The sequence below is a fragment of the Cloeon dipterum genome, chromosome 1 (assembly GCF_949628265.1).
Source record: "Cloeon dipterum chromosome 1, ieCloDipt1.1, whole genome shotgun sequence".
NCBI lineage: Eukaryota > Metazoa > Arthropoda > Insecta > Ephemeroptera > Baetidae > Cloeon > Cloeon dipterum.
The window spans coordinates 25,353,062-25,373,950 of record NC_088786.1 but is presented as its reverse complement, the minus strand read 5'-3'; the positions used below and the strand labels follow the sequence as shown (position 1 = coordinate 25,373,950).

Genomic DNA, 20,889 nt, shown 5'->3' with positions numbered 1-20,889 from the left:
ATGCTATATGTTCCTGGTTTAAATTGTTTCAAACTTATGTCACGTATAGATCAGTTTCAAATTGGAAACTAATTTCACAACATTGAGAGTGCCATTTGAAACTGATCCAAAATCTATTTCTTAGTATCTGCCGTTTCATTCATATTTGAAAAGGACTCACCGTGTTTTAAAGCAAAATCGTGACAAAATCAGGACATCACCAAAATTATATATATTTTACCGCGCTAAAAATAAATTAACCTTTCAGGAAAATAAATTGCTTCTAATATTATTTACGCTTTAATTTCTTTTTCTGTCCCCTTTTCTTAACTAAAAATGGTATTGTATTCGTTAAACCATTTTTATTGCTGTCGGTTGATTATGTTGTGTAAAGGGGCATAGATCAATATAGCAAGGTCAGCTGTTTGCAAATTGCCTGCAATAATATAGTGATGTGCTCAATGAATGAAGATTACTAGCAGCACAAAGCGTGCGAGTGAATAATGAGCAGGGAGGATGCACGATAGTAGACAATTATTTATGCAGCTGTAGTATTTACTTTGGTTGGAAACTGCGCATATATTTCATTTTATTTTCTTGCTATGAGTTTATAATTGCATAATAAAAAGCGTAAACTAAAACATTCAGCAGAGATTTTAATTTTTCATCGTTTGAACATTTATATTTGAAAACAAGGAAACTCGACGGTCCCATCCCATCACCCCTAAAATACATTTTTTGGCATCAAACGTGTCCTTTTTTGTGAACTAAACATAATGAGGTTTTACTTTGGCTTCATAGCTAGATTGCTTCTAATTTTATGAAAGTCTGCCTGTCTCGGATGCAAAATATTACTTTTAATTTTGGTCGGTATGCGAGGTTTCCTTGTAAATTCTTTGTTTGGCTGGGGACCGACCACGAGTAAATTTATCATCATAAAGATCAACACGAAGGCCAATGACCGAATTGGGCGGCATGACCCTTGGCTTGCAAAGGGTGGCGGCGCGCAGGAGTGACGTAAGCGCCGCTGGGTCGGCCGCGAGCGAGAAAGAGAGGCGGTCACTCGGCCGGCCGGCCGGCCGCGGCTCCTTCGAACACTACTGCGGTGGTGAGGACGCGCGGATCACGGTGCAAGGGTCTGATCCACATTACCACCGATCACGTGTGCCTCTTGTGGCCGCTTAAATAATCGAAATGACACTAGTCCAAGCAGCAGTTCAATTTCACCGCTCAACTCGCCCGCTCGTTGCAGCAGCAGAAGCAGAGCCATGCTCGTGTGCTGCAGGTTGCCTGCCTCGGTCGTCCGCAGGGGCCTCCACCAACCCCTCCTGCTCAGCGCGAGCAAAGCGACCACCTCCCTCAGCTGCAGATACATTACCAGCATAGTAAGTGATCGTTTAGATTTTTTAGCAATTGGAGAAGTAACATTTTTAACCTAACTTATGGCTTGATTTTTCTTGTATTTTCGACGCGAGAGATAACCATAAAGCAATTTTTTGTGGTTAACATTGTCAGTCCATTTGGATTGGAATGAGATGCTGCTTGCTGTCTTGCATATTTCTCGCTCGAATGGATTAATATTTCACAGGATAAATAATTACAGTGTGGGGGAATTTTCGCGAGCTGCCCGCTGTATATCTCATTGTCAGAAGAGAGAAATAAATCATAAACTTCTGGTCTGTTTTCAAAAACCATTAAGCAATAAATACCAATCGTTGGAAACAACTATAAAGGGTCAGCATGGGGTCATTTTTAGACACATGGATGATTATTAAACTCTGCAAAACAAGAAATGGATTTTTATCTGATCTAAACCTCTCGATCAATGTCCATGTTTTTTTATTTTTACTCGGTATAATATGTATTTTCAAATACGTCATTATCTCTATCACATTATGCGCTTTTATTGTGCATCAGTAAATTTAAGTTAAAAACATTTTCAGAGCAATTAAATACATTTTACATGACGAAATCCTTTATCTGAGAGCTAGCACGTGTTAGAAACGAGTCATTGCACCAAAGATAGCAAAGTGACGAAGGGATGCTAATTTGCCTGTCATGCGTGTTGTCGTTATGAATCGTTATGGAGCGCTCGTCGTAATTTCCGTTCGCAGTGGACATAACGATATTGCACCCAGTCTTGCAGTAAACAGGAAAGCGAGAATAAGTAACAGGTGCTCGCTAAATGAGCTTTTTCTGGACGAATGCGCGCGCGACACAAACACAAATAGCGTGATGTTATTCATTCCTTATTCTTGTTACGTCATTGCTTTTAATAAATAAATAAGTAAAATATGTGCTAAAAGGCGAGACGATTCTCCTCTCCTGCTTACTGGAGTGTTTCATTCCTGAGCCTTTTGTGAGATCGGAATGAAAAGCCATATAGGCGCGGAGGAGTAAGCAGAGTCAGACAGAATTTCCAAGTCCAAATTGGATCGAGTAATTTCTTTTACGCTGCGTGAGCTGAATACATTTTTGAGGAATTTTCGAGAAGCGACCACAAATAGTCATTTCACAAGACCGAAAAGACACAAAAATCATGTCATTCCTGATTTATTTTAATTTTATTAAAATTTGATCGAACCAGTTTAAAATTATTCTAATGTTAAGGAAAATTACACTGAATTGAGCCTACAATAGAGCCGAATTCACATTTTTATCTTAAGCTTTAAAACGAAACTAAATAGGAAATGGCTATACTGTGTGTGCTGTAAGTAGGACAGGCGGCGTAGCGTAAACAAATTTAAGAGAAAAAATCTCTTCACTCGCGTTCTCATACTGTGGGTTTTCAGCAGTAGTTAACCTGCAAAACAAGATCTTTGCCACATACAGCATGGGATTTCTAATTTAACTTGTTGTCACTTATCTAGAATAAAAATATACCGGGCAAGAAGAAACAAACGATAGATCGTCAGATTTGTGGATTTTGTGGCTGTACTATTTTTTCTGAGCTTCTAATAATCGTTCTGGGACCATCAAAAAAGCATGAAATACACAATTTCAAGCAATTTGAACCGTACTTAATATCATTTTAAGCAACCAAAACCGTCTAAACTGCTTCTAAAAGCAGTCTAAATCGGCAAATAATATTTCACACGGGGGCAAGTCCACATTTTTGCTGCAAAGGTTTCTCACGGTTTCAACTCAAGCAACTTGAGTCAGAAAATTATTTTTGAACTGTTTTAGTCAAAACACTATTTTTTACCCGGTATAAGAATGAACATTTTAGGTTTATTTTGTTTTTTAGACCTTGTTAAAAACAGGCAAACTGTTGCAATTTTGGGTAAAACAGTAATTTACACCTATGTTAAGACGGGTTTCATTTCCATTTTGATAAATTTCAGCAATGAAAATGTTTTTAAGGTTTTCATACATCTCCCAAATATGAAACATTCACGCCTTTGATCGTTTTTGCTTGAAGCAAGAAGTATCAAAACAGCTAAATTAAGGTTCAGGCATGATTTTTAGTAGTCCTTGAGATAAAAACCGTTCCAAACAAACTAAAAAGACAAGGAAATAAATAAATCATACCACATTTCCTTTAATACTATTTTTTCAGTTTATTGTTGGAAAATTACTAATGATTTGTATTATTTTATAAAACAATATTGTTCATGATTATCCCTTTCCATTCCTAACCGTCATAATATAAATAACTCTAGAGAGTTTTTTTTATATTTTCTGCTAAATCTTAACAGCAAAAACGTGTCAATTGGGGGGTCAGAGCATATTTAAAAAAAAAACAGTCTAAATCGGCTCAGAAACCGTCTAAAGCCGTCTATTTAGCAAGGAAAAATAGTCTTAAAATATTCAAATATTTTCCTAAAAAAACATCTACAGTTCACAGCCCTATTGATTTCATATGATCTCCTGATTTTCGTTCTACTTTTTATTTCACCCTCGTTAAAAGCATTTTTAGGATTTTTCGATGTGGTCCATTTTAAAGATTGAACTCTGAACTGTCACATACTTTTTGAATCTTATAAAATCTGAAGCAACTATAGCCATGTGTTAATTCTCCCTTCTTTTTTAATCCTTTAAGAATTCTTTAGAAAATAAAGCTTCTCTTAAAATGTATTCTAGCTGTTGCAGCTAAAAGGCAATTTTTTCTCAGTAAAAATATTTGGTCCTGTGTTTTTTCGGTCTTATGGGGGAAATTAAATCTTAGCTCTGCAATGCTCCTCGCTGGAGTCGCTGAGTCACCTCCAAAAATAATCGCAAAATTTGGCCAAGATGCTGTTGGACTTCCTGTAGTATTCCAGCAGGATCTGCTCCTCGGGCTGCACGTAATGCAGGGAAACGTAATTCTTTGCCGCGCATAGTCCCGGTTCCTTTCTCATGCTGAAGAACTCCTTCCACTCGAGCAGCGGCACGTTTAATCTCCAGTTGGCCACGATTCCTGTGACGAGAATGTCCTCCATGGCGAGGAACTGCTCTTTGAGGAGGGCTTGGAACAGTGGGGCCAACACGTCGCCCGTTATCAAGTAGGCCGGTCCGGTGGCATAGTCGGGGTACACCTCGGCAGGGAACTCGTTCAGGCCCACGTAGTACTTTTCGCTCTTGTCCCGGAAGGGTTGCCATTCTCGACCGATCTGGCCCGCGATGAAGGGCCACGACTCGCGCGTCACGCCGCGAATCTTCTCCATCAGCAGCGGCACGTTGATGTACGTGTCATCGTCGCACTTAAGCAAATACTTGGGTTTGCAGTGATGCGACACCTGCGAATTAATTTTTTTTTATATAATATATCACAGTTATCTGCGTTAGTCCAAAATTAAACTCTCACCCAATCGAGCATGGCAGTGCTTTTAATAGATAAGTTGCGATAAGAGTCTTTGAAGTTGGCTACTATAATATCGTCCTCCTCCCAGTCGAGGTGCTTGGCGTACTGCCGCCCAACGATGAACAGGACGCGCACCCCGGGCGGCAGGTATGCCTTGGAAGCCCACGACGCCCTGACAGCCTGCCTCAGGGCGATGTGCGAAGGCGCCGAGTGCACCATGATGAGCACCTCCACTTCATTCGTGCAGTCTTCGACCAGCGGCTGTACGAATCCGCCCGGGTACAGTTCCTGTATGGTCTTGGTCGATGGCTTGTGTTGCGATATGTGAAACTCTGCAAATGTGCGTTCGACGGTTCATCAATAAAATTTTAAATAACAGCGGCCGTCAATTGATGATCCCGAATTTTGCTATGAGGATAAAAAGCGTTTTTAAGAAAAGCGATTTTAAGAAAAAAGAACTAGTACGACAAGTATTTGTGAATATTAAGAGATACGCGTTGGTGATTCAGAGGAATTAAGAATATTAACTTTATGACCATCTCGTGCGAACGCCGAAAATTGAGAGAAAAAACCTGTTAAAGCAGTTGGTGAACGAGTGCGCCTAACGGAACCGTGACTCGTTAACAGCATTTCAGTTGCGGTAAAGCAACAAAATGTTTAAATGTGCCAATTTAAAATCAACTAATATAATTTTTTCCTTAATTCCAAAATAAAATTCTATGCAAAAATATTTCATTTTAAAATCTCCTAGAAACTAGAAAAAAGTGAAACTTATTATCTAACAAAAAATAAACTAGAAACTATTGAAAATCCTGTTAAACAATGCTGAAATTTTAAAATCACCATAGGAAAATATTCATAAGTATAATAATTGTTACTTAATTGAAACTCAATAATTGAAAATATCCGTATTTGCTTGAAGCCTCTATAATCTAATTGGCGGCATCGTACTCGGGCTGGTTAAATTCGAGTCAGTTAATTATTCTTCGTCATAATAATGAACAAAATCGTGTTATCATGGGTAATCAACTCACTAGCAGATTTTTCACCCAAACTCTCCATTCCTACTAGGCACAGGAACACGATGGAGCAGCAGACTACGAGTAATAAAAAACGCTTCCATCTCTGGAGGAAGCGTTTGCAGGGAACGTCTCGCATGAAAGGTGGCCTTAAACTGCCCGTCTTTCGCCGGTGCAATTGACTAACTATTGATTCAGGACCCGTCAGCGCGCGGTGTTTGTACTTTTATATATCTTATCTCGATTTCCGACCCACTCTCGCGATTGCGGGATTTTTAATAGAAACAACTGAGAGCTGTACAAATTATTGATTTTATAAAGCAATTTTGGTAAAAAAGAAAAGAGCAATTAAAATATCAACGATATCTTTTGTATTTATTAAACCTTTTTGATATATTATGCAGCGCGCATGACTGTTAGCCTCATCCTATTATTACAACCTTGGCATTTTAATGATAACCGTAATATGAATCCAATAAATTCGAATCTTATTGAGGCAATGTAATATTCGTCGCCGCGCTGAGAAGATTAGCAAACACTATCAAAACATCAAAACACAATCAAAATTTTTGCCACATGTGTTTCTTGAGCAACTCCAGATATAATTTCAAGTGGCAGTGATTTCGAGGTCCTGAAATATCAAAGCCTAACCACTGCGACAGTGATAAAAAACTCATATTTTCTAAGTTTCTCATCATTCAAGTCTTGCAATTTTTCTTAGTCCCTATTTGAAATGAATAGGAATCTTTGTGAAATGAGCGAAATAAAAGAGCGCGCGTGGACCTTATCGGCGAAAGAAAATAAAAGTAGTAAAACTTGACACGCTTTCTTTTGAGGAAAAAACGTTTTCATTTCAAGAAGAGATAAGCTGATAGGTAATAAAATTTCTAGAGCTAGACTTAATGCATTTTATCATGTTTCGGAAAACTATGAAAATTAGTCGATAACATTAGCAACAAACTTTTTAACTTTTCTTGCGAGATTAATCTTTCAACGAGCAAACAGCACTCCATTCATAGAATAGTGATTGTTTAAACATTTTATCAAGTGCTAAATGTATATGCTTTGGAAGGGTAATTTCGAAGCATTGACGGAGAGAGAACAATGGAAACCAAAAATCAATGATAATAGACCATACCACAATAAACGAAGATAATAAGAAATACGAAAGTTTACTCTTGATGATGAACGTCAGAAGTTGAGGAGCTTTTTTGTGTAATCCCAAAAATATGATAAGTGCGGATACTTGGAAAGTTTTAAGACCATATGTTTCAATTTAATTGCATTTGCGTAGCTGTACTAAAGTCCAACTAGTTGTACGATTAGGGTAATCATACAATACTCCGCTCTTAGATTGAATATTGAGATAAATATAAAAATATGAAACATACACTGACAGAGGGTCTATATAAATATATATCCTAAAAAAATTCCTAATGAATTAATGAACTCGTAAAAAAATCTGATTCATCGTTTGCGTAAAGAGTGCTTAAATTTTAAAATTGATCTGTTTTAGAATGAAATCGATGCTAATAATTCGAGTCAATACGAAATTCGTCGGTCTCTGGCCCATTCGATGGAGAGACAGGGTCGAGGCGTCTTTACTGACCGCAGCCAGCTGAAGAAGGCGAAAAGGATTGTTGTGAAAATGGGCAGCGCAGTCATAACCAGAGCTGATGAATGCGGGCTTGCCCTTGGTCGCCTCGCCTCCATCGTTGAACAGGTTATGCATATATATTCCATTTAAAAATTTAAGCAAAATGAAGATTTTATTACTCCTTGCGAATATGCGAATTGCGTCATAATGAAATCAAATTTTGAAACAGGTTGCAGAGTGCCAAATTGAGGGCCGCGAATGCCTCATGGTCACCAGCGGCGCCGTGGCGTTCGGCAAGCAAAAACTTACCCAAGAGCTGCTCATGTCACTTAGCATGAGGGAAACCCTCTCGCCAAAAGATCACACCAGAGACGTGAGCAAAATCTCCAAATTTTTTGGACATGTAGGGAATAAATACATTTTTTGGAATGCGTGGTGGTGGTACAGTATAATTCTTTTAAAGCTTTGTTTGTTCTTCACACGACGAAATCTTTTCATAATTATCAATAAATTTTTAACTAAAAACACTTTGGCTTTGTGTTGATCTTAACCATGACGGTCGGAACAAAAATTTGTCCATTTTTTCATACTAAATAATTTTTATCTTAATAAATTGAATTTAATTGAATCTCAAGCGACAATCGCTTGACAGATTTGCTTGAATTTTGGTGACATGTAACCACATGTCTTGAGGCACCGAAACGACCAATAAAACGTTCCAACCCCCACCCCCATCGGATCTGCTGGGTGGTTTTTGAAAAATGTCACGATTTTTTATAGCGATTAACTTCGTCCCAAAAATTCAGGCAAATCTGCTAACCCCTGCGAAGCAATAGTACACTTGAGAAAATATTTTTCAGTGTGTGATTTTAGTTAAAATAAATACTGGCTTTGATAAACTTTATAGGAAGCAGGCACGTTGCTTGAACCGCGCGCGGCGGCTGCTGTGGGCCAGTCGGGCCTCATGTCGCTGTACGACGCAATGTTCGCACAGTACGGGGTCAAGCTGGCCCAAATTCTTGTCACTACTGCCGACTTCCGCAACGAGGAAACTCGGCGGAACTTGTTCAGCACCCTCACTGAGCTGATCAGCCTCAATGTGGTGCCCATCATCAACACCAACGACGCTGTCACCCCGCCGCCAAAGGATGACGACGATCAACATGGATTAAATAAAAGAGTTTGAAATTGATGAATAATTTACCTTTCTTTTCTTTTCATTTATAATCTGTAGCAGGTTATTCGGATTAAAGACAACGACAGTTTGGCCGCGCGCTTGGCAGCCGAAGTCCAGGCGGACTTGTTGATTCTGATGTCTGACGTGGACGGGATTTATACTTGTCCTCCGTCGCAGGAGGGCGCAAGGCTGATTCGAACGTTTGCTCCGGACATGTCGAGCCACGTCGAGTTCGGCGGAATCAAGTCCAAAGTGGGCACCGGGGGAATGGACTCAAAGGTGTGACGTTCATCGCATTTTATAAGATTATATTTTTTATTTTTCTAAAATATCTTAACGAGGTCCTTTTTCTTCATGTTGAATCGAAAATCCGGACGGAAGTTCTTTATTAAGATAATTTATATTTGGCGTCTACCCGAAGCTCTCATGAGGGTCTATCGTGAGAAAGGCTTCAGATAGAAGCCGAAACTGGTTGAGCTTAATAAAGAACAGCTTCGAGGAAAATTTCCGGAATTTCAATTCATATCACGTATTTTTTATCTTCGAAATTTCAAGGTCGAGGCTGCAACCTGGGCCCTGAATCACGGCGTCGCGGTCGTGATCTGCAACGGCATGCAAGACAACGCGATCAAAACTATACTAGATGGCAGGAAAATCGGTACATTTTTCACTGAGGTCAAAAGCAGCCACTTACCCATAGAAACACTCGCGGAAAATGGTATATTAAAATTAAATTAAGTTACCAAAGGGCTAAACAAAAATATATTCACTACATTTCAGCCAGGGAGGGTGGTCGCCGTCTGTTCCATTTGTCCCCTGAGGAACGAGCTGGTGCTATCAACCTGTTGGCCGACTTGCTTATCTCCAAGCAGTCTACTATTCTTGAGGCAAATTCTGCGGACATCGCTGAAGCAAATAGAAGGGGAACAGAAAAGCCATTAGTCGACAGACTATCGCTCAACCCCTCCAAATTAAAGAGTCTCAGCTCTGGTAAGAATAAAAAATAATTGAAATGTTTGTGGTCTTCTTCAGACCCCCGCCTTGTTAAGTGTAAACTTTCAACTTTATTTTCATTAAGATTTTCCCTGAAGTGCTTTCCAATCTCAAGACCATATCATAAATAAAAATTCGGGGTCCCACATGCTTGTTCTAAATATTCCGATTTTTATAGCGATGATTTGTTAAACAGAGGTTATCTTTATTTTTATTCCCAGGTTTACGTCAAATCGCAGAAACGAGTCACTCCAACCTCGGCAGGGTATTAAAGAAGACCAAGATCGCTGACAGCCTCGAACTTAGACAAGTGCGTACAAAATGAAATTAGTTAGCCGCAAGCGCAGTGGGTTGCGCGCCTGTATTTCGTCAGCAGTATGCAACGTGCTTGACTTGCGTGTCGAGCAGGTTGCATAACGTGCTACTTGCAGGCGGTTGCAAAAGGTAGCTAATTTGAATCGATTCCTATGAGCAAGTTTACAATTAAATTCAAATATTGCTCAATTCAGTTCAATAAATATATCCTATTTGTTTGCAGATAACTGTTCCCATTGGAGTTTTACTGGTGATATTCGAGTCAAGGCCAGACTGCCTGCCGCAGGTAATTAAAATCAACGAACTCAGCTTCTTTATTGCAGCCCGCATATATTATCCTTTCATTGTTATTTATAATCGCACCTGCACTATAAGTGGATAATTAATAATCGTACTTCACCTATAGGTTGCTGCTCTTGCAATGAGTTCTGCCAATGGCCTCTTGCTGAAAGGCGGCAAAGAAGCGTCTTACTCCAATAAAGCCTTGATGAATTTGGTCAGCGAAGCGCTGGACTCGGTCGGCGCAGGCAACGCGATAAATTTGGTAAATGAATTTATTTAGAACTGTCTTGAGCTGATTAACTCATACCATAACAAAGATTTCAACGCGCGAAGAAATTAGCGAGTTGTTGGCGATGGAGCGTCACATCGATCTGATCATCCCGAGAGGGTCAAACGAATTAGTCCGGTCGATACAGGAGCAGAGCCAGAACATTCCTGTCCTGGGCCACGCCGAGGGAGTGTGCCACGTGTACGTGGACAGGCAGGCAGACCTCACGAAAGCACTGAGAATAGGTAACAAGTTTTGCTAACGCGGCCAACACGGGGATCAAAATTTGTTGACTTCAGTTCGGGACTCAAAATGTGACTATCCTGCTGCATGCAACGCAATGGAGACACTCCTGCTCCACGAGGACTTGGTCAAGAACGGGTCATTTTTCCTGGACGTTTGCAACATGCTACGAAGGGAAGGAGTGAGTGGAACTGTTACGTAAAATCACAGTGTTTATTTTAAATTTCCACCAGGTCATCGTTCACGCTGGACCAAATCTATCGAAGTTGCTCACTTTTGGACCAACACCGGCGAAGTCAATGAAAACCGAATACGGCACGCTGGAGTGTGCAATCGAAAGTGTGCCAGACGTCGAAGGTGCCATTGAGCACATCCTCCAGAATGGCAGCGGCCACACAGACGTGATCATCACTGAGGATGGTTAGTTTGAAAATTTTATGAGACATAATTAATGTCGGCCGGCATTCTAGAAACAACGGCAAAATCCTTTTTGAGCCAAGTGGACAGCGCGTGTGTATTCCACAACGCGAGCTCTCGATTTGCTGATGGCTACCGTTTCGGACTGGGTAAGAACAATCAAATTTTTAAAATTTTCCGGGATCACTGAATGTCCAATAAAGGTGCTGAGGTTGGTATCAGCACGGCTAGGATTCACGCACGAGGTCCGGTTGGAGTGGAAGGTCTCATGACAACCAAGTGGGTTTTGGTTGGAAACGGCCACGTTGCGTCTGACTTTGCAGAGGGAGGACCGTGCCAGTATATCCACCAGAATATTCCTGTATGACTAAAGGCATTGAAACATATGCTAAATATTATCAATAAAAATATTTGAAAAACTGGATGCAAAGTGTTTAAAAAGAAGAAAAAACCATTGGTTACGGTTATGTAAATTGAGCTTAGTTTTATTAGACTGCCTAAAAGTTGTGAAACTTAAGTCAAAAAGAAAGGCGGAAAGTCCTCTCTCGATATCAGGACACTGCTGGGCTTGCAAATAGCGTAGAAATTAATGTTAAAATACAGGAGAAAGACAACGTGAAAAATGAATCACATTTACAACCCTTTGAAGAGTTCTCTGATGTCTGCAACTTTAGACTTGATTTCTGGCAAGCTGTCTCGACTTGCCTCCTCCAGGTTTTTCTTCAACTTTTTCTCAATATTTGCAATCTGGCTTTTGCGATCCTCATCTGCAAATATATTTGAATTAAATAAGCCTCCTTGAAATAGTGAAACGTTCATTATACCTTTCAGTCTCTTGACCAACAAGAATAAAACACCGAGAGCCTCTTTCCGGAGCTTTGGATGCTTTGGAACACCTAAAGAGAATAAATAAATAATTTGAAGTCGAGCTACATTATAACAGCGCAAAAACTCACTCAATGCGCAGGAAAGAGCCTTTATGAGTTGTGCTAGGATGGTTTCAAGTTCGTCAGGTTCATCTTCTGACATCGGCTCCTGGGGAAGGTGCAGGTGCTCCATGTACTGCTTCAGGGCAGCCATGATGGCCACCTGGAGGGAGCGGGGGCTCGAAGGAAGCTGCTCAACGCACTCCTGCAGCACCTGAAGCCGAAACTTGGTCTGCGTCTCCACGGTCTTGGGCCAAGCTTTGCCGAGACACTCATAGCACGACTCCTTCAGTCGGATGCGTATTTCTCCACCCTTGTTACCAGGCTTGTCGTCCTCACTATCGGAACTATCTTTCTCATTCAGGCCCTGAATAATTTACAGAATGAGTTTATTCAATAAAAAAAATGAAGCAACGGCATTACCTTTTTCAGGATCGGAGTGACCATCGTGTACACTTCTTCAAAGGAATCAACCTCCAGGGCTTGCAGTGTGTCTCCGAGGGCTACCAGCGCGTGAATTCTGTACTGCGGAGACTCTTTTCTTGCCTCTCTCATCATCGCTTTCAAAATATCATTAGCCTGATTATCATCTACTATTTGGTTAAGCTCTTCTTTCAAGGCAACACTGCAACAGGAATGAATTTAAATCGTTCAGAAGGAAATTGGAAGCTTTTTTGAGGCGCACCTGCAGCTCTTAGTGAAACTCGCGGTTGCTTCCAAAATGGCTTCTTTTCCCGCGAATGTCCTGCCAGTGAGAGCGGCGAGGAGTAGAGTGGCCAGCTCCTTACGCGTCTCGGCCGGAAGGTCACCCTTGAGCTTTGCCGCCACGGCGCAAATCGCTTCGGCCGACTGGGCCTTGAGACTCCAGCTGCGCGACTCGATCGCGTCTTTCAGCATGAGCGTGACGGCGGGCAAGTGCGCTCGGAGGCCGGCCTCGGTCCACGTCACCGACTCGGTCCAAACTTCTGTCCACAATTCCCTCAGGTTGTTTTCTGGACTTGCAGCTGTGTGCATCCCGAGGAAGGCCAGAGGAATGATTTGACTGCGAATGTGATCCTTGATTGCGTCAGAGTAGTTCTGCCCGAGAGTGAGCAGCACTTGTGCTATTGCACCACTCGTCGCATCGTCTGAATCAAGAGAAAATTTACAACCATCCAAAGGCCAGGTCAAAGCCCGCATTACCTTGTTTGTCAAAGTACAGTTTCTGCAGTTTGGCCAGCACTTTCTGTGCGATGTTTTGCTCCGCAATGTGCAGCAAGTGACCTAGAGTCTGTGCGAAAATTGTGCGCACCGCCGCATTGCGGTCCTCCAGTCCTTTCACCATGGCCCAGATCAGCTTGCTCATGTGCGGGCTTAAATCCGCGCCCAACTGCCGAAGAATTAACTCCAGGAAGTGGGCCACTCCCACCCTTGTGCCCAGATGCACCTGCGTTCCGCACAGATCAGCCAAATCGGACACGCAAGTGGACACAACGTCAACGGTCACGTGAAGCATCAGCTAAATCGAAACCAAATTTTAATTTTAATTAAAAAAGTATAAAAACTCCGACTTAAAAAAATTTAAAAAATAAAAAGCTTGCCATTCGATCAAGACAGTTGATTACAGGTAAATTTGATCATTTTTTTATTTTATGATGGATAAAAAAACACTTAAATAATTTGAAAAGGAAGAGTTTGTAAATTTCTTTTGTAAACTGAAAAAAACGCAGTCTAAATTGATAAAAATGCACCAAGGAAAAATATGACTCACTCTATTGATCGTTTGCATGGCTGGATGGCCGCGAATAGAGTGAGCTCTAGCGTGATCTAGGATTTCCTGCTGCTTTTGGGCGCTCGTGCCACCGCCAGAAAGTTGGAGACTTAGCGTGTTCAAAGAGGCTGGATCAGCCTCGCCAACTGCTTGCAAGAGAGCAACGAGAATAACTCGTAGATGCGGTACTAGGAGATCTCCAGAAGTTTTAACCAAGTCACTAATGGTCGACAAACTGGGCACATGGAAGCAGAGATTAGAATGCGAACGAGTCTTAGTTTAAAACACTAACCAAACAGCTCGGATTTCGGATACCTTGCTGTGAAGACCATTGAGAACTGACTCAAGGACCTCGGCAACTACAGCCTTGGCCTGGTCCTCACCACATATCTTGATTAGCGACTGCAACACAGAGAATCAAAATGAAGTAATGCTCATGTGACCCCAAACGAATGTAATTACCTTTGACAGAGTTTCAGCAGCGTGAGTGGCTGCCTGCCTGGTACCTTCATGAACGTCATCCATCACTAACATCAGTGTATCCCAAAGTCTAGAAACCTGGCGCACAAAAGGATACAAGTTTCTGCTACGCAAGAGATCGGAAACAGCGTTGCAGCAGGAAAGACGAACTCGCCACTGGCCGGACGTTAGGTTCGTCAACAGATCTTCCATAATCTCACACTCATAGCGGTCAACTGTTTCTTTCTGCTCTTTTACCAATGCTTGCCAAATGGATGCCATCGAGGCTTGAATTCGTGGATTTGGGTCAAAGCGATAGCGGTAAAGCCTTGGCACCAACTTGGGCATATACGGTTCCAAGTGCTCTCCAGCTTTGGCCATGATGCTTGAGAATCCAAAGGCAGCTCCCTGAAATGGCCCATTCTAATTCTGTTACACTGAAACTATTAATTCAACTCACTAATTTGGAGTTCCAGGCGTTGTTGTGGTTGGCCAAGTGCATGAATTTGTAAATCAAGTCTGGCTGATTGAGCTCTGAAGCCAAGGAACACAGCTCTTTGTAAGTGGACAGATTTCCTCTGTGAAACACGAATTAAAATTTTTACAGTGACAGCTTGATTGTTACAATACCCTGATGGATTTTGTCCCAGCTGTCCTTCTGCAAATACTTTGGTGTCTGCAGTTACTTTTTGGACTGCTTTTTTCCCAGATGAAAGCTGTTCAAGCAAGTTTTGGACAAGCTCTTTCTGCTCTTGCTCGCTGCTAGCTTCATATACAAATCCTAATCCTTTGGAAGCAAGGTCCTGGACCAAATCTGACAAAAAATAAGAAGTTAGAATGAGATGCTCAATTTCCATTGAAAAAATACCATTATTATCAGATAAGAGGTCCATGAAAGCAGATTGGATTTTAGTTCTCTTCAAAGCCACCGGGGTCAAACTGTGGCAGTGCTTGACAATGGCCAGTAGCCAGATACAAGAGGCTTGCCGAGAGGCTGGATGGAGGTCAGGAACCATGCGGCCCAAAAGTTGCTCAAGCAGCCACTCCAGGTGAGTCAGATCAGTCTCAGGCGGCACTCTGAACTCCTCTTCTGTGACACTCCACAAGTCTCTTGAGTTGGGTCCACCTGGTCCAAGTGCACAGGTGACAAGTGTTTCGCTGACCATCAGGTGAGCATCCACCTCTCGACTCTCCTTGGCAGAGTCGAGCAAGCTCTGCATGATCTCGCGCCGGTGCGGGAAGTTCTCCCCGACGCAGAGGAGGCCAGCAGCCTTAGCAGCCTCCTCTTTCACCTTAATCGGCAGTTTGTTGTTGCGCACGATTCCCAATAGCTGATTTGCCACGTCAAGTTTGCCAGGCTCCTCCTTCAAGGATCCCTTTTCTAGGGGTAAACTGGCACGGCGACCAACTTCTCCAAGGGCAAAGCACGCTGAAGACTTCAACATCTGTTGATTGTCATTAACAAGTCCAACTGTTGGGAACGATTTTTTAGTGATTTATGCTGCGATTTAAACAAACAATTTCATACTTATGGATAAAACAGCTTGTTTTAAATTAGGCCAGGATGCCAGCTTTCCAGAAAGCTTGTTCTGTTGTTGCAGGAGAAACAACCTTCTTTCCAGTCCAAAGCCCAAAGTCAGTAAGGCTCCATGTTTGGTCTCAAAATTCTAAAAATAAATTGAAATCAATCAGACATTTCTTACCTTCCTGGTGATGAACTAATCGGACTTGTCCTCGTTGATTGAAAGTTGAGATTTTAACTATCCCACCCTGTTGGAGCCAAAACTTGTCAAGAAAAATCTTAACTTTCAATTAACGAGGACAAGACCGATTATCTCATCACCAAGAATACCTTCGTAGAGTGAAAGCTTCAAGTCATTTCTCACCTTGCTTGATAGAGCTTTGTTGAGCTCACACAAGGAGGATTCAAACTTTGGATCATCTTCGGTGTATGCCAGCATTATTCCATATAATTGAGATCCCATCTCCCTGAGGCCTCTCTTTGTAGATACCGACAGGCCAGTGACCATTTTCAAGCTGGAGCAGAGAGATGGAGCGAATTCTTCAGGTGCACAACCAACAAGCTCCACCAAAAAACACAACGGGTTCACAACTGTCAACACAAAGAATTAATCCTCATACTTGATGAGATTAACAAAATGTACCTGGAGAGGCTGTAAGCAAATCAAGCAACAGCGTAAAGTATTCCTTGAGGCACGCAGCAGTGGATTCATTAGCCAAAACCTGATGAATGTGGTGTCGGAGTGTCGGGGTAGCAGCTAGAGGCTGCGGCCGAGCGACATGGGCAGCCATTTTTGCTCCTGCTTCAGAAGCCAAGCAAAGCCTTGTGAACGTCAACATCTGTGGGTAAATGCAGGGTTGATAAATCCAAATGACTATTTGTGTCTCTCAACTCGCTTACCTGGGTGAAAACCTCTGGAGAAAAGGGTAGAGTGTTCAAGCTTCCAGGCGCTGCGGATTCGGCCCTAAATTCAATTTTCTGTTTGATCTGCGAGACAAATCTCATTATTATTTACTTTAAAAATCAATTAAAAATTCAACCTGAGTGACCATGTCAAAGAATGTGGGCATTTCAGGTCGACCCTCATCAGTCTCCCCCTTATCAATGCCATAAAGTGCTTTTTGCGCTTCATTGGACACCTCGTCCTTGCTGTAAGTATGCACAATTATTAATCAATATTAAAGATCAGGGCTAGAATATCAATTTACACATCGGTGGTTGCGAGAAGCAGCATCAATCTTGACAGTGCATCCTTCGAATCAAACACAGAAATAATGTAGCGCACAGCAACAAATCTGACCATGGACTCTGGCGACTCAACAGATTTTGCCAGCATAGCTGCCAGCATGGTTTTCTTTGCTTGGTCCAACGAGTTAAAGGCAGTGGAAAAATTAAGAAGTGCCTCTCTGACAGATTCTTTCACTCCAGGGTCTTCTTGAGCTAGAGCGTCAAAGAAAGTCTGGACGAGTGTCAAATCCTTGCTGACCAATATAGGCATTTTGTGTCCCAAGCGGCCAACAGTGCTGTACGCAAGAATTTTCAACTGTTTGTCTTGCTGAAATTAAATACAATATTTTTAATAAGACTGTGAAAGTCGATTGATCCAGACAACTATCATTTTTGAGCATTGAAATGTCATGGTCAAATGACCACAAATCATATGATTTATAACCACGTGAAACGTAATTAACTGCTATCAATTTCTCGATCGATAAAATATCTGCGGAAATCCACATTATGGGCCTCATTTTTAGTTTTATTTTTCCCAAAGTTTAACTTTTTTACTGCATTTGTAAGAATAAAAATGCTTCAGTAGTTTTTCAGACCAAAATCTGTTTTTCTAATTTGAAAAATGGGATTGATATGCTGTTGTAATCAATTCTGTAGCATGCCAGCATATGAAATGTTGAAATTTAATTAATTTGGTTAGACAAAACTCTTTAAAAAAACTTCTTCATTTAATAGTTAGCAAATTAAAGCCCTAAATTATTTTTTAATCATAATTTGTATCTAGCTTTTTAACTTACTACATAGTAAGTTGCATTTGTGATGTTGTTCTTACTGTCGCTTGATTTCTAAGTTATCAATACTAAAAAATATTTGAATGGAGAATAAATCATAAAAATTGCTTGAGTAGTTTTGCAATTGTAATCAAATGGAAAGGGAAATCAAACGGTTTCCTTGGTTCCCAATTGGAAAAAATGAGAGAAAAATTAGAATTCTTTGTATAAGTAATGTACTAGTCCCCAAACAAACTCAATGTTCTGCAGATTCAAGAATAACTAACAAGTAAGATTCTCCAGATTTTCTTGGTGAAAAATGCCACTCAAAATAATAACCCAAATATATTCCGCTAAAAGGCAAAGTTTTCCACAAATAGTATGCTTCACAGATTGTAAATTACCTCTTCGGCAATGAGTTTCAGCATGCCTGATAAGAGGACTCCAGCTACAGGACTGAGTCGAGAAGCAGGCGCCGCATGGATGATTATAGTCGTGTATTGAAGCGCCGTAAGCTTGAGGCGCAGATTGGTGTTGTGGCCGTAAAGACAATCAAAGACAACTTGAATACAAGCCGGAAACTGGAGAGCTGCGCCTCTTGCTCTGCACAACAGGGGAAGCAGTTTCAGACGAATCCTTGTGTTTGCCGGGTAACGTTTCAGTTCCTGTTTAACCTGTAAAAAATTATCATCATGTGATTATTTATTTCAAAACATCTGTTTTGAGTTGGAACTACCTGCTTGGCCGGAATATTTCCGAGGAAAATGAGAAAAACGAGCTGCATGAGCGATGGACTACTCCAGTCCAAATTATGCGCAATCTTTTTTAGCTCAGAGTCTGCGGCTTCGGCCACAGCAAACCTTGTATCAGCTGCGGCAACAGAGAGGGGGCACAGCTTATCAGCGTCTGGTATATCAGATCCAGACAGAAACTTAATTATCCCCAATTTAATTTGCTCCAGCTGCTCCGCCTTCAACTCGTTTTCACCGCACACTCGCTTAAAGCCATACTCGGACATTCCCGGAGGCACTTGGCATTGATTCGCTGCTTGCTGGCCACCCTGTTGGGCACCTGGTTGTGGCATTTGACTCTGCTGCTGGTTTTGCTGTTGGCGAGCGACTGCAACTGGAGCTTTGCTAGGCCGAGCACTGCAGCATTATTAAATTAATATCTTAGTCATTCCTCAAGAGCAAATTTAATTATACCCATAAGGTAGAAGGAGCATGTCAAGCATGAACTCTAGGAGCAACTTTGCCAGGTTTGGCTTCTCACTGAGCCTGAAGAAATTTGAACCCTCAAATTTGACCTCGCCCATAATTGGCATCAGTAGCAAGAGCAAGCTGAGATTTTTGATTAATCAGGAGGGCGCAGATAAACTAAGGGGAAATTCAACCTGTCTTGGTGAGACTGTGGTTTGTCGACCAAGGCATTCAGTAAGCATGGAGCAAGTTCTGCCTGTTTCGCTGTTGGCATTCGAGGATATCCTAATTTGATGTAGATGATCGTGAAGTTCTGTGACCAAATATCAATAAAGTATTGAGCCTCTCACAATACTCAGAATATTTATCATTCTTACAGTCACGAAAGTGCTGGCAGTCGGATCCTGATATTGCAGGAGCAGAGCATCAACGGGAAGCTGAACTACGGGTCGGTTCTTAATTCGCTTGTTGACATGAACGAGCAGCTCCAGCACCTATCATTACGGTTAAAATTGAATGGACTTGAACCACGAGATAAATAAGCATTGACCTTTTTCCGAACACCATCCTGCTGGCTGGAGAGCTTCAGGAGAACAGGCGGTAAAAATTTGGAGACGACACTCTGAAGTTGTTCATCAGTGGCAGCTGAACCAATACGCAAAACAACTTTTTCAAGAAGCGCTGGAATTTTAATAACTAGAATTAAAACCAAACTAATAGAGTATCGTAAAAACATGTTGGGTGTGAGTTTAAATAATAAATACTAACTGTCACATTTTTCGACATTTTATTTAATTGTTAATTATCACGAAGCGTAAAGAAAAGTTAAAAAGATAAATTTAGGAAATTCACAGTAGGTATTTGACTGAATTTTTAGGGTAGAAAATAAATGTTAAATGATCGGATGAAATCATAACCTCGTGGTGACAAAAAATATGTATTTCAGAGCAGAAATTGCAGGGATGTCAGAAAACGAAAGTGCCCTGTCATCTAGACACATTTCTCACTCTGAAAGAATTCTCATTTTTAACATGCTTCATTTGATTAAATTAAAAAGCAAGTTTCAGTTTCAGCAAGCATTTCAACAGCATCTCAAGGTGTCGACACCCTTGACATGGGGTGGAAATGAGGGGATGAAAAACATTCGTGATACTGACACAACTCGTCGGTAGCTGCCATTTTCGATAAGAGAAAAGTCCAGACAAGGACGCAAAGTACAGTTGCTGAACTAATCCACCATCAGGCAATTCCTGGTTACGAGTTCGGCTCGATGGTCACCACAAGAGCGTAGTAAAGTCGGGCCGAAATCCAGAGCCTCACGTGCAAATTGCCTGCCTGCTGAGTGTTGACGACGACAGCGCCAAAATTGCATCGCAGAGCACCGCAGCTTGTTTGGATTTTAAGTGGCGGTAAAAAGCTCCGCCGCATAATTTCCAATCCTGGGCTGGGAGCTCTAACCAGACAGGAAGTGGATGTTGTCTTTTTCTTTTCCTTTGTTCTCTTATCACCACATATAATATTTAACCAATATGCTTGGACTTAATGTAGCATCCAATTTCTATTTTCCTCTTAATTTTTGTCTGGGTAAAATGAAAAAAAATGGGGCTTTTTAAGGAGAAAAATCGCAAGGCATTCAACTAGTCAGAATTCTGCAAGAAATTTAAACAAAAAATCTGCACTGGAAGAAACAAGTTCTGACCAGTCTTGGTTAATTTAACTGGGACTATCTGTAATTTTTTAAAATTAAAGCCAGGAAGTAAAAATAGATCACAACTTCCTTTTAACAAACAATGTTCTCCCAAAACAGTTTTATTCAGATAATATTAATTTTTGTATTTTGTACACTAAACTTGAAATCTTGATTAACAATAGCATTTATGTTCCGGTTGATGTTTTAAATTAAAACCTGCTTATATATTATGCAATCTTATTCCTTTGTTAATTAATCACCCTTTGCCAT

The 20,889-nt window shown here is 41.2% G+C and overlaps 3 protein-coding genes across 6 annotated transcripts; 1 reads left to right on the top strand and 2 right to left on the bottom strand.

Moving 5' to 3' along the window:
- The first annotated feature begins 1,089 nt into the window (after window positions 1-1,089).
- P5CS (Delta[1]-pyrroline-5-carboxylate synthase) lies at window positions 1,090-11,497 on the top strand. Of its 4 annotated transcripts, none has more exons than XM_065476591.1 (15): window positions 1,090-1,364; window positions 7,298-7,504; window positions 7,608-7,781; window positions 8,286-8,558; window positions 8,616-8,834; window positions 9,111-9,273; window positions 9,336-9,545; window positions 9,770-9,858; window positions 10,087-10,149; window positions 10,270-10,407; window positions 10,463-10,658; window positions 10,713-10,837; window positions 10,890-11,076; window positions 11,127-11,222; window positions 11,277-11,497. In XM_065476591.1, exons 1-15 carry the CDS (start codon window positions 1,248-1,250, stop codon window positions 11,438-11,440), a joined length of 2,421 nt encoding a protein of 806 aa, XP_065332663.1. In that variant the 5' UTR covers window positions 1,090-1,247; the 3' UTR covers window positions 11,441-11,497. The 4 variants fall into 4 exon arrangements, with proteins under 4 accessions (XP_065332663.1, XP_065332662.1, XP_065332665.1 ...); XM_065476590.1 differs by having other exon boundaries at window positions 8,613-8,834; XM_065476593.1 differs by having other exon boundaries at window positions 1,091-1,364; window positions 7,608-7,751.
- On the bottom strand, window positions 4,041-5,983 carry LOC135934676 (lactosylceramide 1,3-N-acetyl-beta-D-glucosaminyltransferase-like). Its single transcript, XM_065476594.1, has 3 exons — window positions 5,797-5,983; window positions 4,766-5,094; window positions 4,041-4,697 (listed from the first exon to the last, which is right to left on the bottom strand). The coding sequence occupies exons 1-3, from the start codon at window positions 5,918-5,920 to the stop codon at window positions 4,179-4,181; spliced, it is 972 nt and encodes a 323-aa protein (XP_065332666.1). The 5' UTR covers window positions 5,921-5,983; the 3' UTR covers window positions 4,041-4,178.
- Window positions 11,498-11,531: 34 nt separating the features above from the next.
- LOC135934672 (proteasome adapter and scaffold protein ECM29) lies at window positions 11,532-20,297 on the bottom strand. Its single transcript, XM_065476589.1, has 25 exons — window positions 20,087-20,297; window positions 19,480-19,610; window positions 19,307-19,423; window positions 19,124-19,242; window positions 18,936-19,070; window positions 18,467-18,878; window positions 18,135-18,404; window positions 16,939-17,285; window positions 16,771-16,879; window positions 16,631-16,717; window positions 16,374-16,569; window positions 16,095-16,321; window positions 15,737-15,875; window positions 15,077-15,679; window positions 14,839-15,022; window positions 14,669-14,786; window positions 14,212-14,616; window positions 14,042-14,151; window positions 13,750-13,984; window positions 13,182-13,497; window positions 12,685-13,126; window positions 12,423-12,624; window positions 12,030-12,366; window positions 11,898-11,969; window positions 11,532-11,840 (listed from the first exon to the last, which is right to left on the bottom strand). The coding sequence occupies exons 1-25, from the start codon at window positions 20,106-20,108 to the stop codon at window positions 11,707-11,709; spliced, it is 5,469 nt and encodes a 1,822-aa protein (XP_065332661.1). The 5' UTR covers window positions 20,109-20,297; the 3' UTR covers window positions 11,532-11,706.
- Between the last annotated feature and the right edge of the window lie 592 nt (window positions 20,298-20,889).